General features: G+C 36.5%; 3 protein-coding genes across 5 annotated transcripts in view; 1 reads left to right on the top strand and 2 right to left on the bottom strand.

The window, feature by feature from the left end:
- The window catches only part of dgo (diego), a 112,147-nt gene that overhangs the window by 23,860 nt on the left and 61,581 nt on the right, over positions 1 to 26,706 (top strand). The gene's annotated exons all lie outside the window — the stretch shown is intronic.
- On the bottom strand, positions 15 to 4,342 carry LOC128675178 (uncharacterized). The gene has a single exon (XM_053754406.2). It carries the CDS (start codon positions 2,940 to 2,942, stop codon positions 120 to 122), a length of 2,823 nt encoding a protein of 940 aa, XP_053610381.1. The 5' UTR covers positions 2,943 to 4,342; the 3' UTR covers positions 15 to 119.
- Positions 16,479 to 26,460, bottom strand: LOC128675177 (uncharacterized). Its single transcript, XM_053754405.1, has 12 exons — positions 26,406 to 26,460; positions 26,128 to 26,253; positions 25,836 to 25,944; positions 25,354 to 25,517; positions 24,904 to 24,984; positions 23,865 to 23,947; positions 22,784 to 22,909; positions 22,030 to 22,204; positions 20,551 to 20,672; positions 19,681 to 19,826; positions 18,703 to 18,781; positions 16,479 to 16,929 (listed from the first exon to the last, which is right to left on the bottom strand). Exons 1-12 carry the CDS (start codon positions 26,458 to 26,460, stop codon positions 16,783 to 16,785), a joined length of 1,413 nt encoding a protein of 470 aa, XP_053610380.1. The 3' UTR covers positions 16,479 to 16,782.

Raw genomic sequence — 26,706 nt, 5'->3', positions numbered from 1 at the left:
TAATAATATAATAATAATAATAATCATCTTTATTTCAGACCATCAAAACAGTCCATAAATATTAGTAACAATTTATACTTACTTGCTATGTTAGTAATAAATACAAAATAAACAAATTTTTATTTTGCCACAATTTGGCGTCCTGTGATGCACAGTTTTACCCATGACATCAGCAAGGGCGAGTCATACCGGTTGGAAATGGTTTTCAGGATGGTGTTTGTACTGCTGCGAACTCTCTTGAGCATAGAGGCAGCTCTTTTTCTCATGATTGCAAAGAAATCATCAGTATGCGCCTGAGCAAACATATCTGATGCACTACACCTGCGAGACAGCCCAAACATCATCCTAAAGCCATTATTGTATTGGACTCGCAGGTCGCTAATGGCCCGCTGCGTATAGTTAGCCCATAGGCTGCACGTGTAAAACACCTGACAGTAAGCTTTAAACAATGACGCTTTAACCTGCTGGCTACATCGTGCAAACCTACGTGCCAACATATTACACCGGACCGCCAGCGCCCTGCGCTCCCTTTCAATGTCGGCTTGATCCCTAAGACGGTCGTCGACAATATGCCCTAAGTACTTAAACGAGTACACCCGTTTTAGGCATTGTCCGTTCAACTTGATATCAGGCACAGAGACTGGGCACCTACCGCCGGCCGCCTTAAAGACCATAAACTCGCTTTTATTAATATTATATAGCAAACCGTGCTGCCGTGCATATTGCTCACATAAACCAAGCAGTTCCCGTAGCGCCCTGACAGTTGGACTAAGCAAAACCATATCATCAGCATAGCTGATATTGTTAATACTGATATCATCAATTCTGCAACCGATATGTCTGTTGCTGAGTCCAACTATCAGGTCATTAATATAGAGGTTGAACAACTTGGGTGAGGTGATTCCCCCCTGCCTGACCCCACAATTCAGACCATAGGACACAGATAGCTGGTTGGCCCATCTGACATTGTTAGATTGGTTCTGATACCAATACTGAAAAATACCCAACAACTCCGCAGGGATATTTCTTTCCCTGAGCTTCTCCCAGAGAATGTCATAAGACACAAGGTCAAATGCTCGTGAGAAGTCTAGAAAACAAGCATAGATAGGTGTATGTCGCTGTGTATAATAGTGTGCAGTATTCTTCAGTACCAGGATAGCACTCTCAGTGGACAGATTAGAACGAAAACCAAACTGGGCATCATGTAAGTTCAAGTAGCTTTCCAATTCAATATCCATCAAACTATCCAATACCTTTGCAATAATTGTTGCTAACGAAATGGGCCGGTAATTATTTTTGTCAGTTACATCCCCAGTTTTATTTTTAATGACTGGTACCACAATAGTTTTAATGAGGCTGTCGGGCAGGTAAGAATGACCAAAACACAAGGAGAAAAACATAGCCAATACTCTATTGAGGTGAAGGCCAGCATGCTGCAAGTGTTCTATGGAGAGCCCATCATGACCAGGGGACTTTCCCCGAGTCATTTTTTTAATGACATCATCTACCTGTTTAGCTGAAAAACGAATTTGATCAGAGTCACAACAGGTCCCATTATCAACCACCTTGCTAGACAAACCAAGTGGTGACTGGACTTGGAAGTGCCGGACAAACATATCGGCGATAGTACTAGGCTCGTTGGCATCACCCACAGTCACGGGAAGACTGGGTCTAATATCAAGTTTATTTGTAGATTTCCAAAACTTTTTGAAATTTTTATTTTTACGATGTTCAGCAATAATATCCAGCTTAATTTGTTCTTGGTGCTTTTGGCACCACTTTAGTTTGCTCTTAAATATCTTACGTGTAGCACGCATATCATTAAATATAGGACCTGTCAAAGGCTGATTATGCCAAAGCCAAATCTGATACTTAGACCTAGCCAACCCGTGTGCCTCCCTAACATGTCTGTTCCAGCCCACCATTTGGGCTTTATGCTTTATATGTTGACAATCCACATGAGTCTCTTCAGCAGCCTTAGTTAAAATTTTGACAATACTTTCATACATGACATCTAGTACAACTCTATGCTCAAAAATATTACAATTTCTGTTATTACAAAGGCCAAGTTCATGGGGATAGTCAACATCCTTGAGTGAATCGTTACATAGGTGATAGTACTCTCTAATTTGCTCAATATTTCTTTCACCCCAGATAGCTTTATTATGTAATGAATAAGGGGTTACAAACTTAGGTTTAATGACACTAAAATTACATTCTATAATCATTGGGAAATGATCAGACCATAAAACATCATACATAATACTTATATCAGCTATTGTATCACGAGCCTGTTCTGTAACCACACAATGGTCAAGCCAGCGCTTAGAACCAGTCACATCACTTATAAATGTAAAAGTATTGGGGACTGAATTAAGCCTTTCTATGTCTGCACAAGTCCACTGTTCCATAGCACAAAAGTTTAAAAGTTCTGAGTAAAAAGACTCACCGGGGTGGGCATTAAAGTCTCCCAGCATATAGACACTTTCCACATCACAAGACTCAACAATTGCACTCATTTCACTAAGACATTGAGTAAACTCAATTAAGTTTGGAATCTCATCTGTCGGCATGTACACATTAATAACTAGAATTTGCCGGTCTGCCAGCGTTACCTTGATTGCCGAGAGACGGTCGCTATTACATTCTATCACTGAAACTGAATCAAACACTCCGCTCCTCCACAGGATAGCTAAACCACCGTAGGGTCGACCTCTTAGTGGGCCAGTTGACAAATCCATAGATGATTTTCCTGTATACTCAAAATTCTCATGGATACTGCTCAGTAAAGGGATGTCATAGTCATACAGCCATGTCTCCTGCAGGACTATAATGTCGCATATCTCACATAATGATTGCACAGCTTCAAATGACCGTTTTACTGATTTGCAATTAAAGCTTATTAATTTACAGGTTTGTAGGTTGTTGTGGTCCATTATCATTTGATTCTAAGTTATGCTTTATACTGCTTTTATCTATTGGCAAGTTATTCTTCACAAAACGTCTGAAGGAAATTCCGCTTGGCCATAAGCCTTTATCCAGAAATACATCTAACTTATTTTTGGATATATACAATTTGAAGGAGTTATAGCTTTTCTCAGACTGTCTATTAATTTTATACAATGCGACCTCTTCATTTGTTTTGCTTTTAATATATGTTACAATATCACTCTCTTGAGTATCCTTACTAACATTGGAAATATAGATAGGAATCTTAACATCTGCTGCCTTGAAAGTACTGTCCGGGCTTACGTCTGCTTTTCCCATGTTCCCACTCACTCTTTTCCGCTTCTTTTTTGAAACAGTTTGCCATTCCTCCACATTATTATGACCTGTTTTACGTTGCCTCATAATATTCGACATAGACGCTTGACTACTAGCCGATTTATTACTGTTTACATCCAAATTAGCAACTGGTGGGTGAAACATTCTGTCATTGACTGTGACATTGACAGCAGCCGTCAAGTTGCACGGGGGCACCACCTTCCGTGTCGGTGGCGCTGCGATAGTCGGAGAGACTGAGATAGCGACAGGTAACTTCGATACAGTTTCTCGCTCACGCGTATGAGTAGTTTCGACATCCATTTGAACAAGTGGGGCGACCGCGCCCGAGCACATACCTTCCGAACTTTTAACACAACTTGCCGTTGAGACCGATTTTTGTTGTTGTCTACCCTCGCACTCATTATTTATCGCCAAATTTGATATTTCAGAACTTTTTGGGTCTGGTGTGTATAGAGCCATGGGTCCACTGTCGTAACAATCAAGATTATCGATAAAGGCTCCTCGCTTATTGTTTACAAAGTTATATTTGTTACATACAAGGGAGGCTTGCTTCAGGTTTTCCATCTCATTCTTTAACTCGATCACCTCTGCAGAAGTAGCAAAATTGCTTTTTATGTTTTTCACATCACTTTGCAACACAAGTATGTCTTTTAGCAGTCTAGTTACATCTATGTGGTCAAACAAAATAGGCGGTAATTTTGCCAGGTCGCGAGCGACGAAGATTGGTACACTCTCAGGGTCCGTTAGCTTGAGAAGGCCTATGATATCATCAATATCACGGCGGCTTTTATCTTTCTTCCTTCGGATTTTTCTAGTCGACTCCGGTATTATATCAAAAAGCAGCTTCTTAGCCGTCACTATTTCACCATCCGAAAAACTGTCACTGCAAATCCGAATAAGCGAGTCTTCATCCATCACGTCAGCTTTGTTCTGGATAAATGCTAATAGTTCATTAATAACTATATTACATTTCGTACATTTCACAATATTAGCCGCCATTTTCGCAAAATACGCACGCACACAACAAACGTCTCCGCTCCGCAGACGCGCGCGTGCGACTAATACAAGTGAAACATATTTTTAGTGATGTAAAATATGTTTTATATCTTTCAGTGTCAAATATCGGAAAGAGAGAGAAAACATTTTAACTGTCCCAGGTGGAATGAGAAACTATGCAGAAATACGTTGTTGGTTCATCAATGCAGTACATGAAGCGGTGGTGGTGTAATGGTTAAGACGACCGCCTGTGGATCGAAAGGTGTCAGGTTCGAATCCTGCTCGTACCATATGAGTTTGTTTATCAATCTGACTCATATATAGTAATTTTCATAGACCACCACTTGCTTCCGGTGAAGGAACCGTGAGGAAATCTGGACATTCGTGGACAGTTTAGTTCACTAGTGAGTATGCGACTACCTGCCACTAGATGGCGGTAAGTAGTCGTAAAAGTCATGTCAGATGCCTTTAGGCGACTTGAATCTGACACCAGTGTTAGCGATAACACACTCGATATGATGATGAATGAAGTACAAGAGTAGGTAAGTGTATGGATCACTGTTCCTCCAGACTCCTCCTTTGTGGGTTTCCCAAGGTGTGTGATGAGGTATCATCATACAATCTGGAGCCTTGGGCGTGAGTCGTGAAGCGGTCGAGCAATTTGTGCGCGCAGTAATGTAGCGCGGAGGCTGATGTTGTCAACGGCAGTGTTTCTCAAATATTTTTGACATCTATATACAGAATGACAAGGCAATAATTAATTATGCCAGCGACCAAAATTTAAACAATTTTGACAACAATTTTCTTGAATTTTTTTTTCAAAAGCAGCGGACACACGTTCCATATAATAATTACATACTGTGATTCTGAAAATTCTACCTGTTTAAAAATAGGTACTGGCGGCAAATTCAATCGCGTTGCCCATTAATACAACTTTTTGGAAATATATGTATGTAAACGTTTTTACATTTACATACATACATTTCCAAATGTGGCTTCATTTCATACATCATTTTATCTAAATACTAATATTTTCAAACAAACAATAGGTAATACGTTGAAGCTAATCGTAATTTATTATTATTTATTTCGGATCGTAAATAAATTAGTGACAGTTTGAGAACCACTGAGCTATCACTGCACATCGTAGGTATTATTATTCATGTCTTTAATTTTCGCCTTTAGCGTCTGTTGAAACTTGGAAATCGTTTGAAGAACGTCCAATTAAGATACTGAGAGGAAACTAGCATGGCGCGGTGACGGCGCCGCTGCTCTTGAATTCATATGAAAAAAAAAATAGCACATTTGCTCGCCAGGACAAGTGACTTCACATTCTGTATTCCATATTCCATAAATACGAAAATAAAATCAAATTTGAGTAATTTAATATGTCACAGCACATGGTACAATTTAAATTAAAACTGAATTATTGTAAGTTTTTATGAGAGCTGTGTAACAACATAAGTCATAACAAATAATGCAATATAGGCAGGTTCGAAAATGGCTGGCCTTCACAAACTTTTACTCCAAGTTGATTTAATTCTTTATTGTTATTAGAATGGTTGACTGGACTAAAACGAAGAAGATAACTTATCATCAATGTCCTACTCGAACTTTGATTTACCATTATGGCCTGCTTACGAGTATATATGATCTTTCTGTCATAAGGAAAAACTGCGTATAAAATTAACGTATGCGTATAATATATAGCACACAATTATTGTCATAAATCTGTTTTTAACGATTACCGCAGCGTGGGAGAAAGCAGAGACGACCTCGGTGGCGAAGTGGTAAAGTGCTTGCCTCTGAACCGAGAGGTCCCGGGTTCGATCCCCGGTCGGGTCATGATGGAAAATGACCTTTTTCTGATTGGCCCGGGTCTTGGATGTTTATCTATATATGTATTTGTTATAAAATATAGTATCGTTGAGTTAGTATCCCGTAACACAAGTCTCGAACTTACTTTGGGGCTAGCTCAATCTGTGTGATTTGTCCTAATATATTATTATTATTATCTCTCCATTGTTGTCATAGTTCTTGCTCAATCTATCAAACTTTGGAGAACAAAGCCTAAGGGCCCATAATAGACGCCTGTTTGCCGCCATTTTGTATGTTAACAATACGAAACTCTAAAATGGAGAGCGTTTTGTATTTTATCCATGATACAGACTATGGTTCTAGTATTGATGTAAATAAAGGTATATATTTTTTAATTTTTTTATCAAGCTTTTGACGTGACCCACTGTTGGGCAACGGTCTTTCTACCTTTTCCCATAAAAAGTAGATATTAAAAACGAGAAATCATCGCTATTGATGGTAATGACGACCTCGGTGGCGCAGTGGTAAAGTGCTTGCCTCTGAACCGAGAGGTCCCGGGTTCGATCCCCGGTCGGGTCATGATGGAAAATGATCTTTTTCTGATTGGTTGGATGTTTAACTATATATGTATTTGTTATAAAATATACTATCGTTGAGTTAGTATCCCATAACACAAGTCTCGAACTTATTTTGGGTCTAACTCAATCTGTGTGATTTGTCCTAATATATTTATTTATTTATTTATACTATTCGTGTACATCATTTTTCCAATTTTTTTTCCACTGTAAATGTAATTATTTTTTTAGCTTTACACTTTATTTAGGGGCACAGAGAGCGTTGTAAGGAAAAAAATAATATGAGCCGTCCTCAGAGACATAAAGACAAATATGTGGCCGAGAAAACAAAGCAAAGTTACAGAAGCCGATAAATTGCAAGACTCAAGTGGGAGTGGACTGGTTCTACTCGTAGATGCCAGAGAAGCGGAGCCGTGGTGCATACGATTTTTGTTACGGAGATCATGGGGCTGAAAACGTCAGAGGGAAGATCACACGTGAAATGGAAAGACGACATCAAATAGATAGCAAGCAGCAACTTGATTATTAATATTCAGGAATTGTTAAACAGTAAATTTTAAATATGACAACTAATGTTTTAAATGTGCTACTTGTATTTGACTAACTAATGACTAAATTAAATTGTGTTTATTTGAAATTAAATTATAAAATGAATTATTGTTGACATAATGTAATCTTGGAAATTAACAATTTTAGAGTTTAATTGATATTTATGTACCTACATTTGCATGCCATTGTTTGGCAAAATATGTGATACTATTTAATTTTAACATCTTTCTGTGCCATATTTTGTGCGAGTAAATGATAAATGAAATGATCTTAACTGCCCAGAATAGGAAAAAGTGGCGGGAACTGAAGGAGGCCTACACGACACATCTAATAATTGGTTGAGAGCAACACTGAAAAGAAAGATTAAGAACACACTTATCTTGGTCGTGTCGTATAGGGAGGTGTAATCGATGGCTGAGGACAGAATAAGATGGAAAATGCTCCACAGACAAGAACGAAGTTCTTAAATTAATTGATTGATTGATTGATACTTATCTTGAATAATTCTGAATAAAATTACAACGGAAAAAAGGTGATATTTATTTTATCCTGCTCTTGTCCACGTTTCTAATTCCACAACGTAAACTACGGCACAATGAAAATAAAACGAGAGTTGATCTCTAGGGAAAATATAGTTTACACATCAAATGCTCAATCTATCACACGTAACACGATGATGTAAAGACTAGTTATGCTCCGCGGAACACCTCGTAACGTCACGGAAGCTGCTGCTCTCATTAAAGTAATGATTTAATTCGTTTATTTGACCACCTCGGTGGCGCAGAGGTAAGGTGCTTGCCACTGAACCGAGAGGTCCCGGATTCGATCCCCGGTCGGATCAAGATGGAAAATGATATTTTTCTGATTGGCCCGGGTCTTCGATGTTTATCTATATATGTATTTGTTATAAAATATATTACCGTTGAGTTATAGTATCCCATAACACAAGTCTCGAACTTACTTTGGGGCTAACTCAATCTGTGTGATTTGTCCTAATATATTTAATTATTTATTATTTACTTAATGAAACGACTCGTGGCGCTAGTGTGGAAATAATTGTTTGTCTTGTTTGACCGTTCAAATATTTTTGTTTCACGCTCCGTTACTACAGACTAACATGGCGATCAGAGTTACGAGCTTTCAACAGAACTTAAGGTAGTTTTGGCATGTTTATGACTTGAAAATTTTTTTCAACAGCAACCACTGCTTTAACCGTCTCCACTTTATTTTTCAAAACTATTATTTGTTTTCGAAAACCTAATGCTTTATTGCTTATATGAAAACATCGATTTTACTTATTTATTTATGTACACGAAACAGTGTAAATATCAAACTTATAAATAGGAAATGAAGTGTTTGTGTTGAATTTCTTACAGAAAGAAAGAAAAATGGCAAAATAGGCGTAGGCGTGTACTAATGGAAATATATAAATATGATACGACACACCTAATCGTATACCTATTTATGGAAAACTATATGTTATATAACTATATGTACCCATAATATTGTTATACGATTTCTTTCAGACTTACAGCTGCAAATTTCTCAAAAAACACTGTTGAAGTTATATTTTGTTTACGAAGTTAATAAAAATTCACAACAATGTAGTGGCATTTGTCCAGTTTTATCACAAAGTTACCGACAAGTCTCAACTTAATTTCTTGTCACAGACAACAGTGGAAATTACTTAGTTCTCGCGGTTCCAATGAAAACCTCATGTCCGACCGCAGCCAACCTGCTTTCAATTAATCAACTACAAACTTTGATCACAGATGGAAAGAGATATATGGAACACTCCAAATCTGTAGTGATAAAATATTTTATAAAGAAATAATCATGTAATTAATACCTGTTAATAAAGTTCAGATTTCTTGGCTTGTCATCATAGCATTATTCCGATAATTTAATACTTATTTCTTTTCTAATTACTTGCCTATTTTACATTAGTTACATATGGGAGGTGAATGATCTGTCACCCAGTGGTGAAAACATCGATGTTGAAGTTATATTTTTTTACGAAGTTAATAAAAATTCACAACAATGTAGTGACATTTGTCCAGTTTTATCACAAAGTTACCGACAAGTCTCAACTTAATTTCTTGTCACAGACAACAATGGAAATTACTTAGTTCTCGCCGTTCCAATGAAAAACTCATGTCCGACCGCCAACTTGGAAATAGAAGACTTTATTTTATTTTATTTTTATTTGATGCATTCAATAAGTATATTTAATGATACAATAGGTACCTATTTATTGTATCATTAAATGCTATTTTGATTTAAATTGTATTTAAGATGCGAACTGAACTAAGAACTGACAGACAATCGTCTGTCAGTTTAACTTTGGTACACTTGGACAAAGTGATAGACAAGGACAACAAGATACAGATAGAGATGTTTTTCTCATTTCTTTTTATAAACACTAATTCGTAACTCATATACGGATTTAATCCAAATCTCTCCTGTTTCCATCATCTGTTGACATCAAACTGGAGCACTGAGCTCGTTAAAATGCTTTTGGCTTTATGATTGCTGATTTAGCGAGAGTTAATTTGAGGCGTATCAGGTACATGTTGTTATGGCAAGTCAGCTGTGGCGGTCTACTTTCTGTACTCATATATATATATATATATATATATATATCTAGGCAATAGCTAGAGTCCTTAGGTTCGCATGAAAAGCAACAGAAATAAATTATAGAAATTATAGTGAAGGGCGCATTCCCCTGGTCCTGGCAGAAGATGTGCTAGCTTGATGCAAAATCAAAATCAAATCATTTATTCAGAAATTAGGCCTTCACAGGCACTTTTTCACGTCATAATCTAAATTAAATGATGTTTACCAAAGCTACAAACTACTGGCATTTCGGAACGACCACTGCTGAGAAGAAATGCCGAAAGAAACTCATTCAAACAGTGTTGGTCCCTATTATGCCAGAAGGGCAGATGCAGATGCCGTCAAGGATGATATGCGTGCCAATGGTCTGACAGCGCGTTGGAGCCAAAAAAGTAAAAAAGCGGACCCTGGGCTCCGCTCCCTAAAGGCTGAGGAAGAAATCAAGAAAACGCTCAGATGAGAGAGTGAGGAACGTATCAATATTCGTTTTATACTTTAAAGGACATCAGTCGATGCCGTACTGCCCTAGTACCTATAGGATCGCTCCATATCCTCTCGTGGATGTCATACCAGGCGGCTAAGGGATACCTTAGTCCAAGGAGATAGATGATCACGCAGACGGCGGTCGGTTGTAAAATCACAGCTGAATTTAAAAAAAAATAGTTTTAGCGTTTTTTGCGCTGACTCCGGACTTCGCGGCGTTACAGTCTCGAACGCAACCACAAATACATGAGTGTGATCTGTAACTTCAATTGCAAATCATATTTTAAAATACATCGTGTGGTATTCTCCCTATTTTATTTCCAATTCAATTTACAAAAGAGTAAAATAATTAATATTTATATTAATAAATATTTTTTTGTAAATTGAATTGGAAATAAAACTTTACTATACGGGAATCTAAATGTTTGTAACACTGTGTCGTTAAGTGGGAACCTGCTCCGTATGCTAATTAACCACAATTATAATGACTAATTGTGTAGATAACACACAACAGCTTCGAATTAAATGTCTGTCTTGCAATATAACACATATTTATGGAAGTAAAGTTGTTGGAAGAAAAACAATGTAGAATATGTAAATCATTTTGAAATGTTACATTACATTAAGGGCCTATTCCACCCCTTTCTAATAACATATAATATTGTAATCTAACAGATAAATTAATTGCTGGATTAATCTGCCTGATGTGATGGGCCAGTTACCTCTATTCACCAATCGGGAAAAAAATTTAACGCTATCTGTTTAATTTGTTACATTTAGGTTATCCGATACTTTATCAGTAAGCAATTAAACAGTTCAGACAACAATTTTTATTAATTTATTTTGTTATTGCTTACTAGTGATATCTTGTGACTAAAATAGCAATTCAAATAATTGAATTATATGTATTATGCCAAAAACTATAGCATGTATTACATCTAACGTGTTTAAATCATATAAAAAGTATGTATTGAGTTTGAAAATAAATTATTTTATTGTTTATTATTTTATTTATTTGTTTGGTCAAAATCAAGTCATAAAGAATTATGATCACAAAATAAAATCGACACGAAAAGTTATGGATACTAAAATCTTAATCGAATAAATAAATAATCTTTAAGTTTAACGGCCTTCCGTTATCGGCGTTAAATGAAAAGAAAAATGTCGTAAAATCCAGACGGGTACCAATGAAGTTGTAACAAGAATGCACATAAATTAGAGGATTCGAACCCGCATACCTAGCGGAGGACATAAATTAGAACCATACGAACCGCATTTTGCAACCATAATAAAATAGAAAAACAGGACGAAAAAGAATGTTGTCCAGTGTATCGATTTCTCTCAACGAGTTTCTTGTAAAGGCCGGTACAGGCGTTCGGTCTGCATCGGCCCTAACTAGTAGCCCGTCCCGGCTTCGCTCGGGTAAAACCATAATATAGGTACACCTAACAAACACCAAAAAGTCAGGCAGGGAGCCGGTCGAATCTTCAAATTGTTTAAGTGCACCTCAAACTTTAGGGCTTCGCAGCCATGTATGCAACTCAGATGAGAGGTTGGCTAGGGTTTCTCTCAATCGATTGATCTTGTTACAAACTTCAAATTCCATTTATAACTGATCCGTTCAATATCTAATAACTTTTTTTTACGGTCCTGGCCACTAGTCATTGTAACGGTGTCATTTTGAGGAAATACACACAGAGCCCAAGCTTCATGTAATGAATTACCACTTTGTGGATGATATGTGATTTGAAAGTCGAGAAATAAAAATTTAAATAAAACTGAAACAAAATGATTTATTTATTACAACGTAATACTCAATGAAGTTTCTTTTATTTACTGAACTTTTGCTATACACTACATAAACATATATATACAATACATTTTAGTATTGGTTGTATTATATCCGGTATGAAATTAGTTTATCGTACGAGTATTCTCTCTATCGTCGAACTGAACGTCTATATTATTTTACAGACCATTGGCACACCACACACTTCCTCTAAGGCAACATCAAGTGATCTTGAGCTATGAGCTGACTGACTGTAATTTCCTCTGTGTTTAGGACGCGTGCCTGCGCGTGACAAGCGTGACCCGTGACGGCGACACCACTGCGTGACGGTACCGTGACGACAGGTGTTTAGGTGTTCAAATGTTTTTGCTTTATTTTCAACAATCGTTGTCAAATTGGTTTTTTATTTGGTACTTATTGGTGGATTTCAGCATTGGTTTCTTAAAAAATTCTAAATTTTTAATTTAATTCTTGAATTAATTAAAAATTGGTATTTAAGAATTTTTAATTCCTATTTGCTAGAACACCATCGATGGACCAAAGCAGTGACGGAGTGGTGGCCGAGACAGTGACAGAGGCCGGTTGGTGAACCACCAGCCCGCTGGTGAGATTACATTGTTTGGGTCACGGGAAACCGATGGATAAGACCAGCACATGATCGTAGGACGCGGAAGACTTGATGTGGCCCGAAAATGATGATGATTATCTTCTTACGAATTTTTACACGGCGAGATTGATGCTTGTACAGTTGTCCATAACCTCTTTGAGATCGACAATTCACGGTTTATTGTCCTTGCACGATTATATACTTCGAACTACTATCGTCAATATACCCAAAAATACCAGGTAAATCAGACAAAATTACATTTAATGAAAGTATTTTTCTCGTCAATTTACTCCTTAGCCCAATATAAAATAATAACTTTAGATATATCTCCTCTTTCTACTCGAATCTCGGTTAGATCTAAATTCGCCATTACAAATACATTAGCTGAGATTCTGAGAATAATTCCAAAGATCGTGAATAGAGATGTCACTGCCTTGTTCTATCCACATTTATAGCAAAGTTATTAAAAAAAAGCGAACACCGCAATTTCATCTCTCTTGCTTTAGTATAAGGACCAAGATAATAGTAAAATCAAAGTGGTAATAAAACAAAGCTAAACTCGTGAACGCGAGAGTAAATACCAATTTTTGTCATTCCAAAAACGAATGAAAATATTTTGAACTTTACGGCTTCCCAGTAAGGCTGATTTTGTATTATATATCATGTTTGACTTTTTTTTTGGTAATTTATGCAAAGCCAGTTTATGAGATAAGTATAAATTATGTCAAGCTTTTAATTTAGTTCAGTTGTTATTCAGAATTATTTATACGTTTGATGCGAGTAGACTTGTTGCAATTAAAGGTGGTATTTAAAGCCGGCCATCTAGATTATATCTTGATATCTTATACCAGGTAAGGTAGGGTTCGTCTCACATGAAATACTGAATATGATAGTAACAGGTAAGTATGACAGAAAATAGAGACTTATTGAGCCGATTTCAGATGATGATAAAGTCAAGTATTGTAAAGAGGTATATAGACGCAAAAAATTGCAACAGTCGATCTCGGGTTCGACCAAAATATATTAATTACTTAGGACGGGTATTAAACGCGTATATCTTTTTATATCTTCGTATCAACGATGGACGGCAGAATATTCTTCTACCGCCAAGTTGTAGTTTTTCCGCTAAGTACCGTCACAAAACACATTGATATAGTTATTATTCTTAATGTTAGCCATATTCTGCTCTGGTCTATCGATGGTCTTCTCTTCTAGCCAAGCGTCCCATCAATTTCTACTTTAACGGCGTAATACTTTACCTTCATCGTTTGGTTTGGAAGTATACGATCAAGCGACATAGTGTATCATGCATATCCCATGCTCCTCATCTATTCATAAGTCTAAACTAGAACTCAATGACTAGTGTAATGCATCAGTTCTATACAAGACCCTCAAGTTATCAGTGCTACATCACGTAGGTTCTAGTTCTAGCAACGTCGTCCTTTAGAAATGTATCTCTTTTGTGTAGGCGGGCAGTTGATATAGATTGCATTGTTATTTGCAGGATATTCGATGCGGGCAGGTCAGAGATCGCCTAAATAACGAGCATATAGAAGGATACTGGCCGTATTGACAGTATATAATTAAGATAAAGAACCCAAATCCTTACATATAATATTTATAAAAAGAAATCTTCTCTTATCGCGTCGCCACCCTATCGTGAACGCGATAAACTTTTTGTACGGTCACCAGCAAGTCTGTGCATGGTGAAAACCATACAAAATGCGAAATCGAGACGGATGCGAAAGTGATTTTGTCTTATATTTAAGCTATTTGGCATACATAACAGTAAAGACTACGGTGTGAACATAGGGACGAATAAAAATGTCTACCAACGAATATTTAATATTTTAATTTGTCCAATCTTATATAATTTTAACGAAGTGAATGAAAGTCTTCTTGAAGGCTGTCCCCTATCCTAACTCAGAACCTAGACGACACTCACAATTCTCATTCTAATACTATAATATTTTATTATAGCCGACCACACCCTCATAGGATGGTTCTCCACCAACTTTTAATTACATCGGGAGTGGCTAACCTCATGACCTCATTTATGTTTCCGTAGTATCTTTAATTTACCTTACATTCAGTTGAGATACTATCGCCGCCGACGGACGAGGCTGCACTGCTCTTGCACAATGCAGATTTCTAACCAAACCTATTGCCAATGCACTAGATGGATGCACTAACATTAAATAATTAATGAATATAACGAAATTCTGCATAATATAATAAAACTAAAAATACTATACACGAGAAAGTCTGTCTGTCCGTGTTACTCTTTCAAGGCTAACCACTGGGCCGATGAAATCTGGAAAATATATATAGTTAATGACCAAATTTATGTCAAACAGGAAACTGCGGACGGAGTTGCGTGCAATTGCAAGTGTGACGTATTTTGTATTGACAAATGAATGGCTCTCACCAAAAAATCAAGTACTTACATACATATAGAAAAAGTTAATGAAAATTCAAATCTGAATAGAAATTCGATTAATTAAAATCTAATCCAACCATTATCAATTATTCCTTAGAGATTAATTATTCGAAATCTATTCGAAAAAGATCAACAAGGAATACGTACATCTATACATTCAAATGCTCTTAAGGTAATACTATCAAATGTTAACAAAACAGACAAAAAATGTGACAAATGGAATTCGGAAACCGGCGCTTGCTTCTAATTTAATATGAGTTTAATCGAGTATCAATTCGATTAATTATATTACCGAATACCACAGATTACGGCTGTGGATACAGAGTATCCAAAAGCCGACCACCAAATATATTTTGTTAAAGTTATATAATGTAATTGCGGCTGTAACTACATCACTAACAATTTAGTACAAATAAATTTGCTGTAAAGTTCTCATTCACCACAGTTTGCTTCCGATGAAACAAAACATCGTGAAAACTGTAGAATTGAGCTGTATTGTCTCTTTAGCGTGCGTAAGTCTACTATCGTTAGGTGGCGATAGTCATCATGCCCTTATTATGCTGGCTATATCCTATCGTCAAACTCAACATTGCGTTTTTTTACGAGAAAATCTATTTAGGGTGAATTGCACGAGCGTTTTAAATGCCGCCGTGGGCTATCATTAGTGTTTATTAAATTGTACCATACACATTAATCAATTTGATTATCCTATATTATAAATAGGTCAAGTATTGGTACAATGTTAATTTAAAAAAATATATAAATGTTAAATAAAAAAAAAAGAAGATTTTTTATTAAAAAAAAAATGTGCGACACTAATGAAATGCTACACGCCACGTTCAAACAGTCGTGAAATTCACTCTTTACCGCAATGAAAAACCACTAACGTATGCCGAATCTGATAAAGTTCGGCGAACTGTTTCGCAATGTCTTGAGTATTTTTTTTTTAATATTTTTTTATATTATTATTAATTATTATTTTTATTTTTAGTTTTATTATATTATGCAGAATTCCGTGATATTCATTAATTATATATTAAACTGACGAAACTGAAGAATCTGAAGAAACTGAAGAATCTGACAAAGTTCGGCGAACTGTTTCGCAATGTCTTGAAAATTTTTTTTTAAATATTTTTTTATATTATTATTAATTATTATTTTTATTTTTAGTTGTATTATATTATGCAGAATTCCGTGATATTCATTATTTATTTAACACTTTACTTTCATAACAGCACACAATCGATAAGAAAATAATACCAGAATAATGAATTTTCACGAATGCTCTGTTAATTTAATATACTCTATACGCGACCACCGGATAAGGTGTTGGAAGAGTGAGATAGGGAATAAAATTACAGAGAAATTGGTAAGATAACTTTTATTTGTTGAGCTTTTGAGTTAGTTCTATTCGTTTTTGATTGTGATACTTTATTTTACATTCACTGAGTGTGGGCCGTTTCTGTTCATCTTTCTGTCGTGTAATAAAATCAATAAAAGGATCGTCCTGTGAGACACATAATAATTGTCAAATGACAAGAGAAAAGTCTTTAGAGAAAAGGCTGCGGTGAAGTTTCTTGTGCCGCTTCTTCTTCACCACTGTAATTTATACCCCTAGGATAATTTATAGATGCCATTGCCACTTATCGGCTGGATGCCAATAATACTTGTGCAGTCCATCGCTCGTCGGATGCCAGCCGATAGTCGTTTCTATGTTTTTGTTAGGATTGGGCCTCATTGGAGTTGCTTCGGGGAAACCCATGACTATAACCTGCAAACAAATCTAAATTAGGTGCATACTTAAAGTCAAATTTAATAAGGTTGGCCATAGAGACCATTGACACTATTGCGTACTATGATTTCCCAATTTCAAAAACGACAGTTCCGGAATATATGAAATGTATCGCAAAATTGTGTGAACTCGGTAACTTGGTATAGGGTAGGGGTCATACAAATTCACAGTAGAAATTGTCAACATTTATTTAAAAGTACACGATATTAATTCTATCTTTCTAACTGTGTTTGTTTGTTACTCTTTACGTTTTAACCACTGTAGTCTTGGCTTTTCCACATTAGAGGGACCGGGTTGTGGTTCCGTTTTAAACAAAAAAATTAACAAAGAAAACAAATTTCAAATAAATATATTGTGCGGCTGTCAAACAAAATGGCAGACGAATGTTTTCAATCTCTGTCATCGGTAAGTGGGAGCAAAGAACTTTATGACCATTCTACATGAACCATACTTTAGTTGTACCTAATTTAGATACAAGCTTTGGTACGAACCATAGATAAAATAACAGCGAACCAAACATTACAGAGTGACCGTCAACTTTGACGTTAACTGTAACATGCGCAGAAAAACGCAAAGTCATGTAATTTGTAGGTACTACGGTACCCACTAATTCCATGCGCAACGTACACCGTTTTGTCTTACGTCAGCGGAGCGCAGTTTAAAGCCAACGTCACAGTTGACTGGTGCAATTCACCCTAAATCTCTCATGAGGTAAACAACATTTGCTCTAATGCTTATCAAAATTCTTCTGTGTTCCGTATTGTTATCAGATTTGTTATTGTGTTTGTCTTTTGAATAAATATTCATTCATTCAACTCTTCTCTCTCAACTTCAAGTGTTCCTGGTTGCTTGATACAAAAATGAATAACTTTTCAATTCGAACTATTAACACCTAAAGCGTAAAGAACACCTGTTTTTGACAAGCTTCGTGGTCTAATGGTCATCATGCCGGACTGCTACACTGGAGGTACCGGGTTCGAACCCCGGGCAGCTCAAGATGGATAATGATCTTTTTCAGATTGACCTGACCTACCATAAGTATTGTTGAGTTAGTATCCCGTAACACAAGTCTCGAACTTAGGGACCAACTAAAATCTGTGTTATTTGTCGATAACATATTTATTTAATTATTAAAATGAAAATCAAAGGATGATATTTATTTATACGCTAACTCCAGACTTTGCGTATTCATACGAATGTAACCTCAATAAATATAAATAGGACAAATTATACAAATTGAGCTAGCCCCAAAGTAAGTTCTAGACTTGTGTTATGGAATACTAACTCAACGATACTATATTTTATAACATATACATATATAGATAAACATCCAAGACCCGAGCCAATCAGAAAAAGATCATTTTCCATCATGACCCGACCGGGGATCGAACCCGGGACCTCTCGGTTCAGAGGCATGCACTTTACCACTGCGCCACCGAGGTCGACAAGTCGTCAAACTCAAGATGAGAGAAAATCACGATGAGTCTGTTTTGACAGCTAGTTGGGTGATCAGTGTGCGTAGTGCGACTTTGCTAGTAACATCTTACCATCGAGTGACACGCAGTGAGACGCGGCTAACCAATCATAGTGTGGCAATGTGACGCAACGACAACCACACCGCAATGTGATTGGTTCGCTGCGTCTCACTGCGAATCGATTCAATAGTGAGAAGTGAAATTTAAACTTTAACTTCGCCCTCGGATGACTTTCAAATTTGGTTAGTATATTAATGAAATTTACATAGGTACATACCTCAAAGTACACCTTAAATGAAAAGTAGAATCGGAATTCGACTAAAGCCTTCGATTTGAAGTACATGAAACACTCGTTCCTGCAAAACGACAATGAAATGATGATTTAAAATCGGTCAAGTGCGAGGCAATACGCGCATCAAGGGTTCCGTAGGTACTAATTACAATACTTAGTAGTAATACTTACAAATATTGACCAACACGCGTTTTCTATGAAATGAACTACAAATAAAATATAATGAATAAAATAAATATATATATATATAAGGACAAATCACACAGATTGAGCTAGCCCCAAAGTAAGTTCTAGACTTGTGTTATGGGATACTAACTCAACGATACTATATTTTATAACAAATACATATATAGACAAACATCCAAGACCCGGGCCAATCAGAAAAAGATCAATCTCCATCATGACCCGACCGGGGATCGAACCCGGGACTTCTCGGTTCAGAGGCAAGCACTTTACCACTGCGCCACCGAGGTCGACAAAATGGTACATACATTTTTCATGTAATATAACTAGGCAATTTATATCCAAGATTTTTCCTTAGTATTGATGTCTTGCTTTTTATGATTCTAGATGACAGAATAATATAGTGTAATTTGAATAAGGGGAGACGAAAAGAGCATTTTCTAAAATTCTAATACCGGCTCCACACTATCTGTCGAACAGTTTGCAAAACTTTGGCGTATTCGGCATACGTTGCTGGTTTTTCATTGCGGCAAATAAATGCTCACGCTACAAATGACGCAATGTTCACGCATTCGCGTCGGCATGTGACTGTGTTCGGCTACAGTGTGAAATTAGCATAATAGGAATTGAATAAAAATATGACTTAAAAAACATATCTTAACTCACCTTTTTTCATGACTCACTGATTTTCCAACTTTTCTACCATTGCTTTTCTACCATTGCTTTTCTACCATTGCTTTTCTACCATTTCGCATTGTGTAGTGAATAAATGAAGCTTACAATCGATGATCCTGCTTTATGGGCCCCAATCGGTTAGTCATGTCTCTGTTGCACTGATGCTCCACCCAGACCGCCGCGTTCGACCGTGTCATCACCTCTAACTTCACCTGGATGCACTTTATACTCGCGAACACGGCCGCTGACAACTTTAAATAAGCACAAGTTTATTTGTCAGACAAATAAAAAAAAAGCCGACTTTCTATATTCATTTCGCAACAACTTTTGAACGGCTGAACCTATTTTGTTCAAACACATCTAAGAAATATAAAAAAAATTATAAATAGCATTAGCATATAATAAAAAAAACCGCATCCAAATCGGTTCACCCGTTGTTGAGATACGGTGCCACGTACACAGACAGACAGACACACTTAGCGGTCAAACTTAATACACCCCTCTTTTTGCGTCTCGTTGTGTCGTTAAAAACTATTGCTTACATTGAGATTAACAAGTATTTCTCGCGGTCAGGTTCCCGTCTATTTCGGGATAAGTACTCTAATGGCAGTGACGGATTTCCATTCTTGGCCGCACCAGAGGCCGTATAGTAAAAGCCGCCCCTTTCTTAGCCCCTATTATCGACTTTTATGGACATACCAGCTGCGCCTCGGGGCTTCGCTCCCGTTTTAATTTCGGGATAAAAACTATGTGTTAATCCAGGTTATGTTCCACCCGCGTACCAAATTTCATAACAATCGGTCCAGTAGATTTGGCGTGAAAGAGTTACAAAAATACATACACATACACAAATCCTCACAAACTTTCGCGTTTATAATATTAGTACGATGTTCCGAAATGTAGTAATGCATAAAGTAACACTTTACTCTTTATACATTTAAGGGTACACTTAAACCCCATTCAAATTGTACGTACATAATAGAACCCCTGTCCGATATACTTGGTGGTAAACATTTGCGATTCGTCCTTGAAGAGTACTATACCAGACTGCCTCTTGTCTTTACACTGACCAAAATTCTTCGGTAACTTGACGTCACCTGAAATAAGTTATTTTTTACAAAAATGAAATTTTTTACACGATCTTTTTAATTGTTATCGGAGAGATCTTATTGCATTCCATGCGCGACAAACATTCATGACCGGGCAGTAAACCGTTGAAGTATTCCCACGTTTGGAGCCGTTCCTGGGTGCACCATCAGGTCATGCTTGTGCGAACTCCTTCCAATGTTGAAAACATTATTTCTTCTGAGCTACAAGCGGCCTTACTAGCACTGATTAATTCACAAAACGTCTAAAAAACTATGCTAGGTATCTATGTAAAATAATTTACGTATATGTCCGGTGTTCAAGACTATGAAGTAATTAACCATAAACAATGCTACCAGTACTCGGATCGAAGCATTATGAAATCAATAAGTATATATAATAAAAGAGTAGAAAAAAAATGCTGTATATTGAATATATCCGTTTTTATAATAAATTGCCTAAATGAATTCTTGATATGCCGGCCAAAAAATATTTGAAATTATATAAAATAAGTTCTTTGTACAAGTCTGATGATTATGTGAACGACAATAATGTTTGGCCCAAGCATGGTGCAGTATCCTCATAACATATGTAATTGATTTATGACATTAATACGCACGTTTTGTAGATTTAGCTTTTTTTTGTGTGACAATTTTCAAGAATTTTATTGGAAATACAACTTTTTTAAATGTTTTTTATTCATTAAAATTTTGATATTTTTAATAATGATGTAAATTCGTCCTCCTAATTTTTAATATATGTATAAGACCTATATTTGTTAATTGACGTCCTTGGAGAAAAGGCTGCGGTGAAGTTTGTTGCGCCGCTTCTTCTTCACCTGCGCTTTGGAAGCCGGCAGTAGACTTAGATTAAGTAATTTTTTGACGTCAATAATTGATGTATATCATCCTAAATTGAATAAGAATTTTGAATTTGAGTGTGAATTTATATTTACATAAAAACAAAATTAGGCGATAGTCATAGTAACAGAGAAAGAATTTGGAAAATTTTATTAAATAAATGTTATGGTTACTTTGTTGACACACAAAAAAAGCTTACCTACTCGTGTACATAATTATATATAATAATTATTCGTTATTACAAACAAACAAAATATACACAATAAACAAAAATACAAATATTTTCTCTTTATATAACATTAATATCTAGAAATGTTGATACTTAAATCGATAACTACTTTTATCCAATAATGTTAATAATTCTAAATATCTTTATGATTATTACCAAAAACCTACAATTAGGTTTCATCCTAGCACACTAAATGTAATGTTTATTGTACTTAATTAATGTTTGTCATGTAATCTGTTAGTGTACCTAATAATAATTAAATAATTTGCTCTAACTAACCAGCATACATGGAGAATTCGAATGGGTTCTGCCTTCGGAAGAGCACTTGGACAGTTCTGTCCATCTCGTCTGGGCTGGTCTTGGTGATCACGTCATCGATCCAGGGTATGAAGTCGTGGATGCTGACGAAGCGAGCTGGCGCGCCGCAGCCCGCCCCTCGGGTGCTGAACCCTAACTGGAATCAGCCTCATAATTCTGATGTTTATAAACTTTTTTTTCTTTCAATTGGACCACATTTACTCGGTAACTAATTGTGCCACTTCGTTTGCGTGCGCGGTTCGAAATAAGTATAACATATTCTTTTACATATTAAATATAGACTCAACTCTCTCTCTCTCTTATCTGAGGGTTTTCCCCGTTTCTTCCTCAGCCGTTGAGCGTCGGAGCCCAGAATTGTAGACTCAACTATAAAAACTAAAATATATATTATAAACTAGATGTTGCTTCGCTTCCGTAGGAATTGTGAGATGAAATAATCTATAGCAATCTTGAATAATGTACCTTTCTAATGGTGAAAGAATTTTGGAAATTTGTTCGCTAATTTCGGAGATTACCCGCCTCAAACATATACTCACAAACTCACAAACACTTACCTCTTTATAATAATTGTAATATAGATGTGACTGTAAGTTCTAATCACGCTTTATCTACTCAATCGATCATGTTGAAATGTTGTATACATGTAGTCAAAAGTACAGTGAAGGACAAAGAGTATTCATTCTAGAAAAAATACTGATTTTAAATTAATATTTACAATCATCCAGTGGCCAAAAGTCTGTCTCGCGAAGAGAACGGAGCCCGCGTCCCAGACACACGCTCGTTTCTGAGACTCCACCGACGCGCACAGAGGCCTGCGAGGCTTCATTTTGTCGTACGACAGCTGAAATAAAAGCTTAAACAGCTATGGTGGTCGAGTAGTTGCGTAATTTACTGAAAGATCATCAAGTAGTTAATCCTAAAAGCATTTTAATGTGTAACAGAAAGCGCGTGGAGAAACGGATTACAAAAATGTGTCAAAACTAATTTATTATTTTTGAATCACTTGTTGTCTACCTTTCTACTTGGGGCAAAAATACATTTTTTGTATGTATGTATGTTTATTTGTTTGTTCGTAACTCTATAATTTTCGAACCTTTGGTCTGATTTTGATGAAATTTAAAAGGTATGTAGGAGATCCTACAATGAATTTTTTAAATTCGTTGGGCATCAAAATGGGTTAAATTGTTTTTGAAATATTCACAATTTAGTAAAAAGTAATAAATAAATAAATAAATGAGGACAAACCGCACATATTGAGCTAGCCCCAAAGTAAGTTCGAGACTTGTGTTATGGGATACTAACTCAACGATACTATATTTTATAACAAACACATATATAGATAAACATCCAAGACCCGAGCCAATCAGAAAAAGATCATAATAAAAAAATTAATCATAAAAAAAATATTGTGTTCTCGAGTTCGCGGCGTACTTATACCTCGAGAACAGTAGTACTAGTATTATTATAAATTATAAATATAAGTTCAATTGTAATAAGTAACAACGGTGTAAGTCTGGCTGCGACGTTGAAACAACAGATATATTAAATAAAAAGGTTTGTGCTAAATCCCGTTAGTACACATCTACATATGTAGTATAAAACAAAGTCGCGTCCCGCTGTCTGTCCATACATAGGCAACTTAGATCTTACGAGTAAAACTGCGCTACGGATTTCGATGCGGACTTCTCAATAGATAGTATGATTCCTAAGGAAGGTTTGGGTGTATAATTTTGTTTTGTTTTACTCGAGCGAAGCCGGGATGTACCACTAGTTTAATCATATTAAACAAAACTTACCCCGGCCTTGTTGTAGAAATCATCGCATTCTCTTGCCGGGACGTAGTTCATTTTGTTAGCTTCCTTGTGCATCTCAGCGGTCTCTGAAAACATAAAACATTATACAGGGTTACTGGTATCAAACGTAAAACCTCCTAAAGACTATTTGTGTACATCAAAACGAGCAACTTTTATTCTACGACTTTTCGTGACTCATAGTTTTTTTTTTCATATTTATAAAAAAAAAAACACAACCTAATTTGCGATTCTATACATCTTAACTCTATGTAATAGCCAAGCAACACGAGACAGTATAGTAACGTTATGTAGCGCAATCGCATATAGAGTTAACGTTTTATAGAAACGACATTAAAACTAAAAAAGGAAATTTTTGTATTTGTTATATTTAGACCAAAGTCGTAAAACAAAAGATGTTAGTCTCTATGCGCCTTTGGAAGTTTATGTGTTAGATGCCGGTAATCCTGTATATCGACGTTAAAAACCCATGCAATTAATGCTGCTCCTTATTGTTATGTGTTGTATTGTTCTGTTAATTCACTAGTAGTTTCATTATAATATCAATCTGGCATGATAGGGACCAACACTGTTCAAATGAGTTTCTTTCGGCATTTCACCTCAGTAGTGGTCGTTTCGATATGTCAGTGGGAATAAATGATTTGATTCATGACATTCGACGGATACAGGTACCGTATATAGACGTTACAACACAGAGTGGGTGGGTTAACTTTAACCTGTTCAGAAAAACGTAAAGTAGGCCATTGTCTAAACGTCAGCGTGCAGGTCGAACTTGACTGGTGCAACTCACCAAAACAAAAACGCACGTGATTTTTTTTTAACTGAATAGTTTTTATGTAGCAGATTACAGAAATATGCGTAGAGGTAAGGTAACTAAACTGGACCATTATGGTATGTTATTTGTGGAACCTCACAATATACTAATGCCCTTAAATACAGAAAAACCAAAAAGTGAATTTCTCGATAAAATGTAAATTAAAAATAGTTAATGCATTACCACATGCTGGAAGAAGCAAAATCATACCATCTGTGATCCTGACTGAATATATCTCGTCAAATGTCCCACCGAATCCAGTTACGGGCATACAGATGGGCAGGACCACCGCTGAAATCATAAGAATCTTAACTATACATCCTGTTCTTCATAAAAAAGTTAGAGCATACTTTAAGCTTAAGTATGAGAGTGAGGGATATATCTGATTGAAGAAGCCACTCCCCAGCGGTTGTATCAATTTCAATATCCGGAGTTTAGATACTGAATGTCGTGTAGGTAAGAGATATGAAAATAAACCTTTATAATATACATCGACAGAACGATACGTATGGGGGATAAATATTCCAGGTTAGAATCCTATTCATTCTGTATACCGATATACTCATAAACTCATATGCTTTCTGTGAAAATCCTTAAGATATTGGACAATCACCGAACATCGTTCGTCAGACCGTTGGCACGTATAGTATGTGTTCTTACTTTCGTAGTCGCTAATGCCGGTATACCCGTACGTGATGAGTTCCAGCAAGGCGAGCGTGGCGAAGGTCACCTTCTCCTCGAACTCGGGGTGCAGGAGGTAGTCGCGGACGTCCACCGTAAACTTCTCCTCGTTGCTGTGCCACATGATGAACTTTGTGTTGTTACTGTCATCAAATAATTAAATTTCAATATTGTGTATTCAACTTTAAATAATAAAGGTACATTACTTATTGACATAAAAAAATTTCAATGGGTTGCACCAAGTTTGCCGTAAACTTTAATAAAGTTGACCGTTGCAACGCACCCTAAGTCCACTAACAACATCCAAATGAATTGATTAGACAATTTATGTCACTCTGATTCCAATTCAACCATTCATAATTTGCGACTTAAAAAAAAACGAGTAAACTTTTATCCCCTAGATACAATGTTCACGCAGGTTATAACACCCAGGTGCAGAACATCAGATAAACCAAACTCACAAGAGCTGCGTCCGGGGCACGCGAGCCATGTCTTCGGCAGACGCGATGGCATACGCCGGGTGGACGAGCACGCCAGCTGTCACCGCGAACCTGGCCTTCTCAGCCACGTCTGCAATGAGTATCAATTACCGAACCTGATACAATACAATATATATTTATCGCCCATAAAACAACAAAAGAACGTACTTAGTAGTTTTTATTGTAATAAATAAATAAGAAATTGCCTTGAAGTTACCGGGAGGCGTCTTATCCCCTCCACCACTATTGATGGTTCTACAGTGGTGATACATACAGAAAGTGTGTTGCACGACGCCCAGCCAAGGGAAGCGGCCGATTGGCACCGTTCCTTCTGGAACTTTCTGATCCACGTCCACAGAACATTTCACCTTCTCCCAGTCCACTGACGAACACAGTTTCACTGCAACAAACACTTTGAAATAGAAAACTAGACTACCTAAAGTTAACTAGTGAATGACTAATGGGAAACAATTTTGTCCTTCGTTGTTATCAATTGTCATATTTGTAAAAAACTTAGTACATTATGAAGGAATCGGATCTCCGGAAACTCACGTTTCAAAATGACGATGACCAAAACTCCGAGATCGATTCTCAGCCGGGACGCCATGTTGCGCCCACTTTCTACGAATAGAGAGAATCTACTAATTCATTCAGGGCCTTTATACTTACAACAGTGTGTCAGTTCAAAACACAGCTAGACAATCCCACAGTCTGTTTGTAAATGCGTGAACCAATTTCAATATCCTAAATAAACATTAACATGTCTATTTCCTTCCTTGAGTTCCGCAGAAGCTAGGGTAGTGTAGGAAAGCCGCGAAGGTTCCCCTAATTATTTGTTTTTGTCATTAAATTA

The sequence above is a fragment of the Plodia interpunctella genome, chromosome 14 (genome assembly GCF_027563975.2).
Source record: "Plodia interpunctella isolate USDA-ARS_2022_Savannah chromosome 14, ilPloInte3.2, whole genome shotgun sequence".
NCBI classification, from domain to species: domain Eukaryota; kingdom Metazoa; phylum Arthropoda; class Insecta; order Lepidoptera; family Pyralidae; genus Plodia; species Plodia interpunctella.
Note: the sequence above shows the minus strand (reverse complement) of the source record. Positions and strands in the feature narration are given on the sequence as shown.

Excerpts from the sequence above, each read along its gene's own strand:
- LOC128675178 (XM_053754406.2), bottom strand. The coding sequence starts at position 2,942 with ATGATAATGGACCACAACAACCTACAAACCTGTAAATTAATAAGCTTT.
- LOC128675177 (XM_053754405.1), bottom strand. The coding sequence starts at position 26,460 with ATGGCGTCCCGGCTGAGAATCGATCTCGGAGTTTTGGTCATCGTCATT. Across the intron at positions 22,910-23,864 it reads ATTTCTACAACAAGGCCGGG|CTGTCGTACGACAAAATGAA; the intron begins GTAAGTTTTGTT and ends CTTTTATTTCAG. Across the intron at positions 19,827-20,550 it reads TCGGACAGGGGTTCTATTAT|TTGTCAGCGGCCGTGTTCGC; the intron begins GTACGTACAATT and ends GCTTATTTAAAG.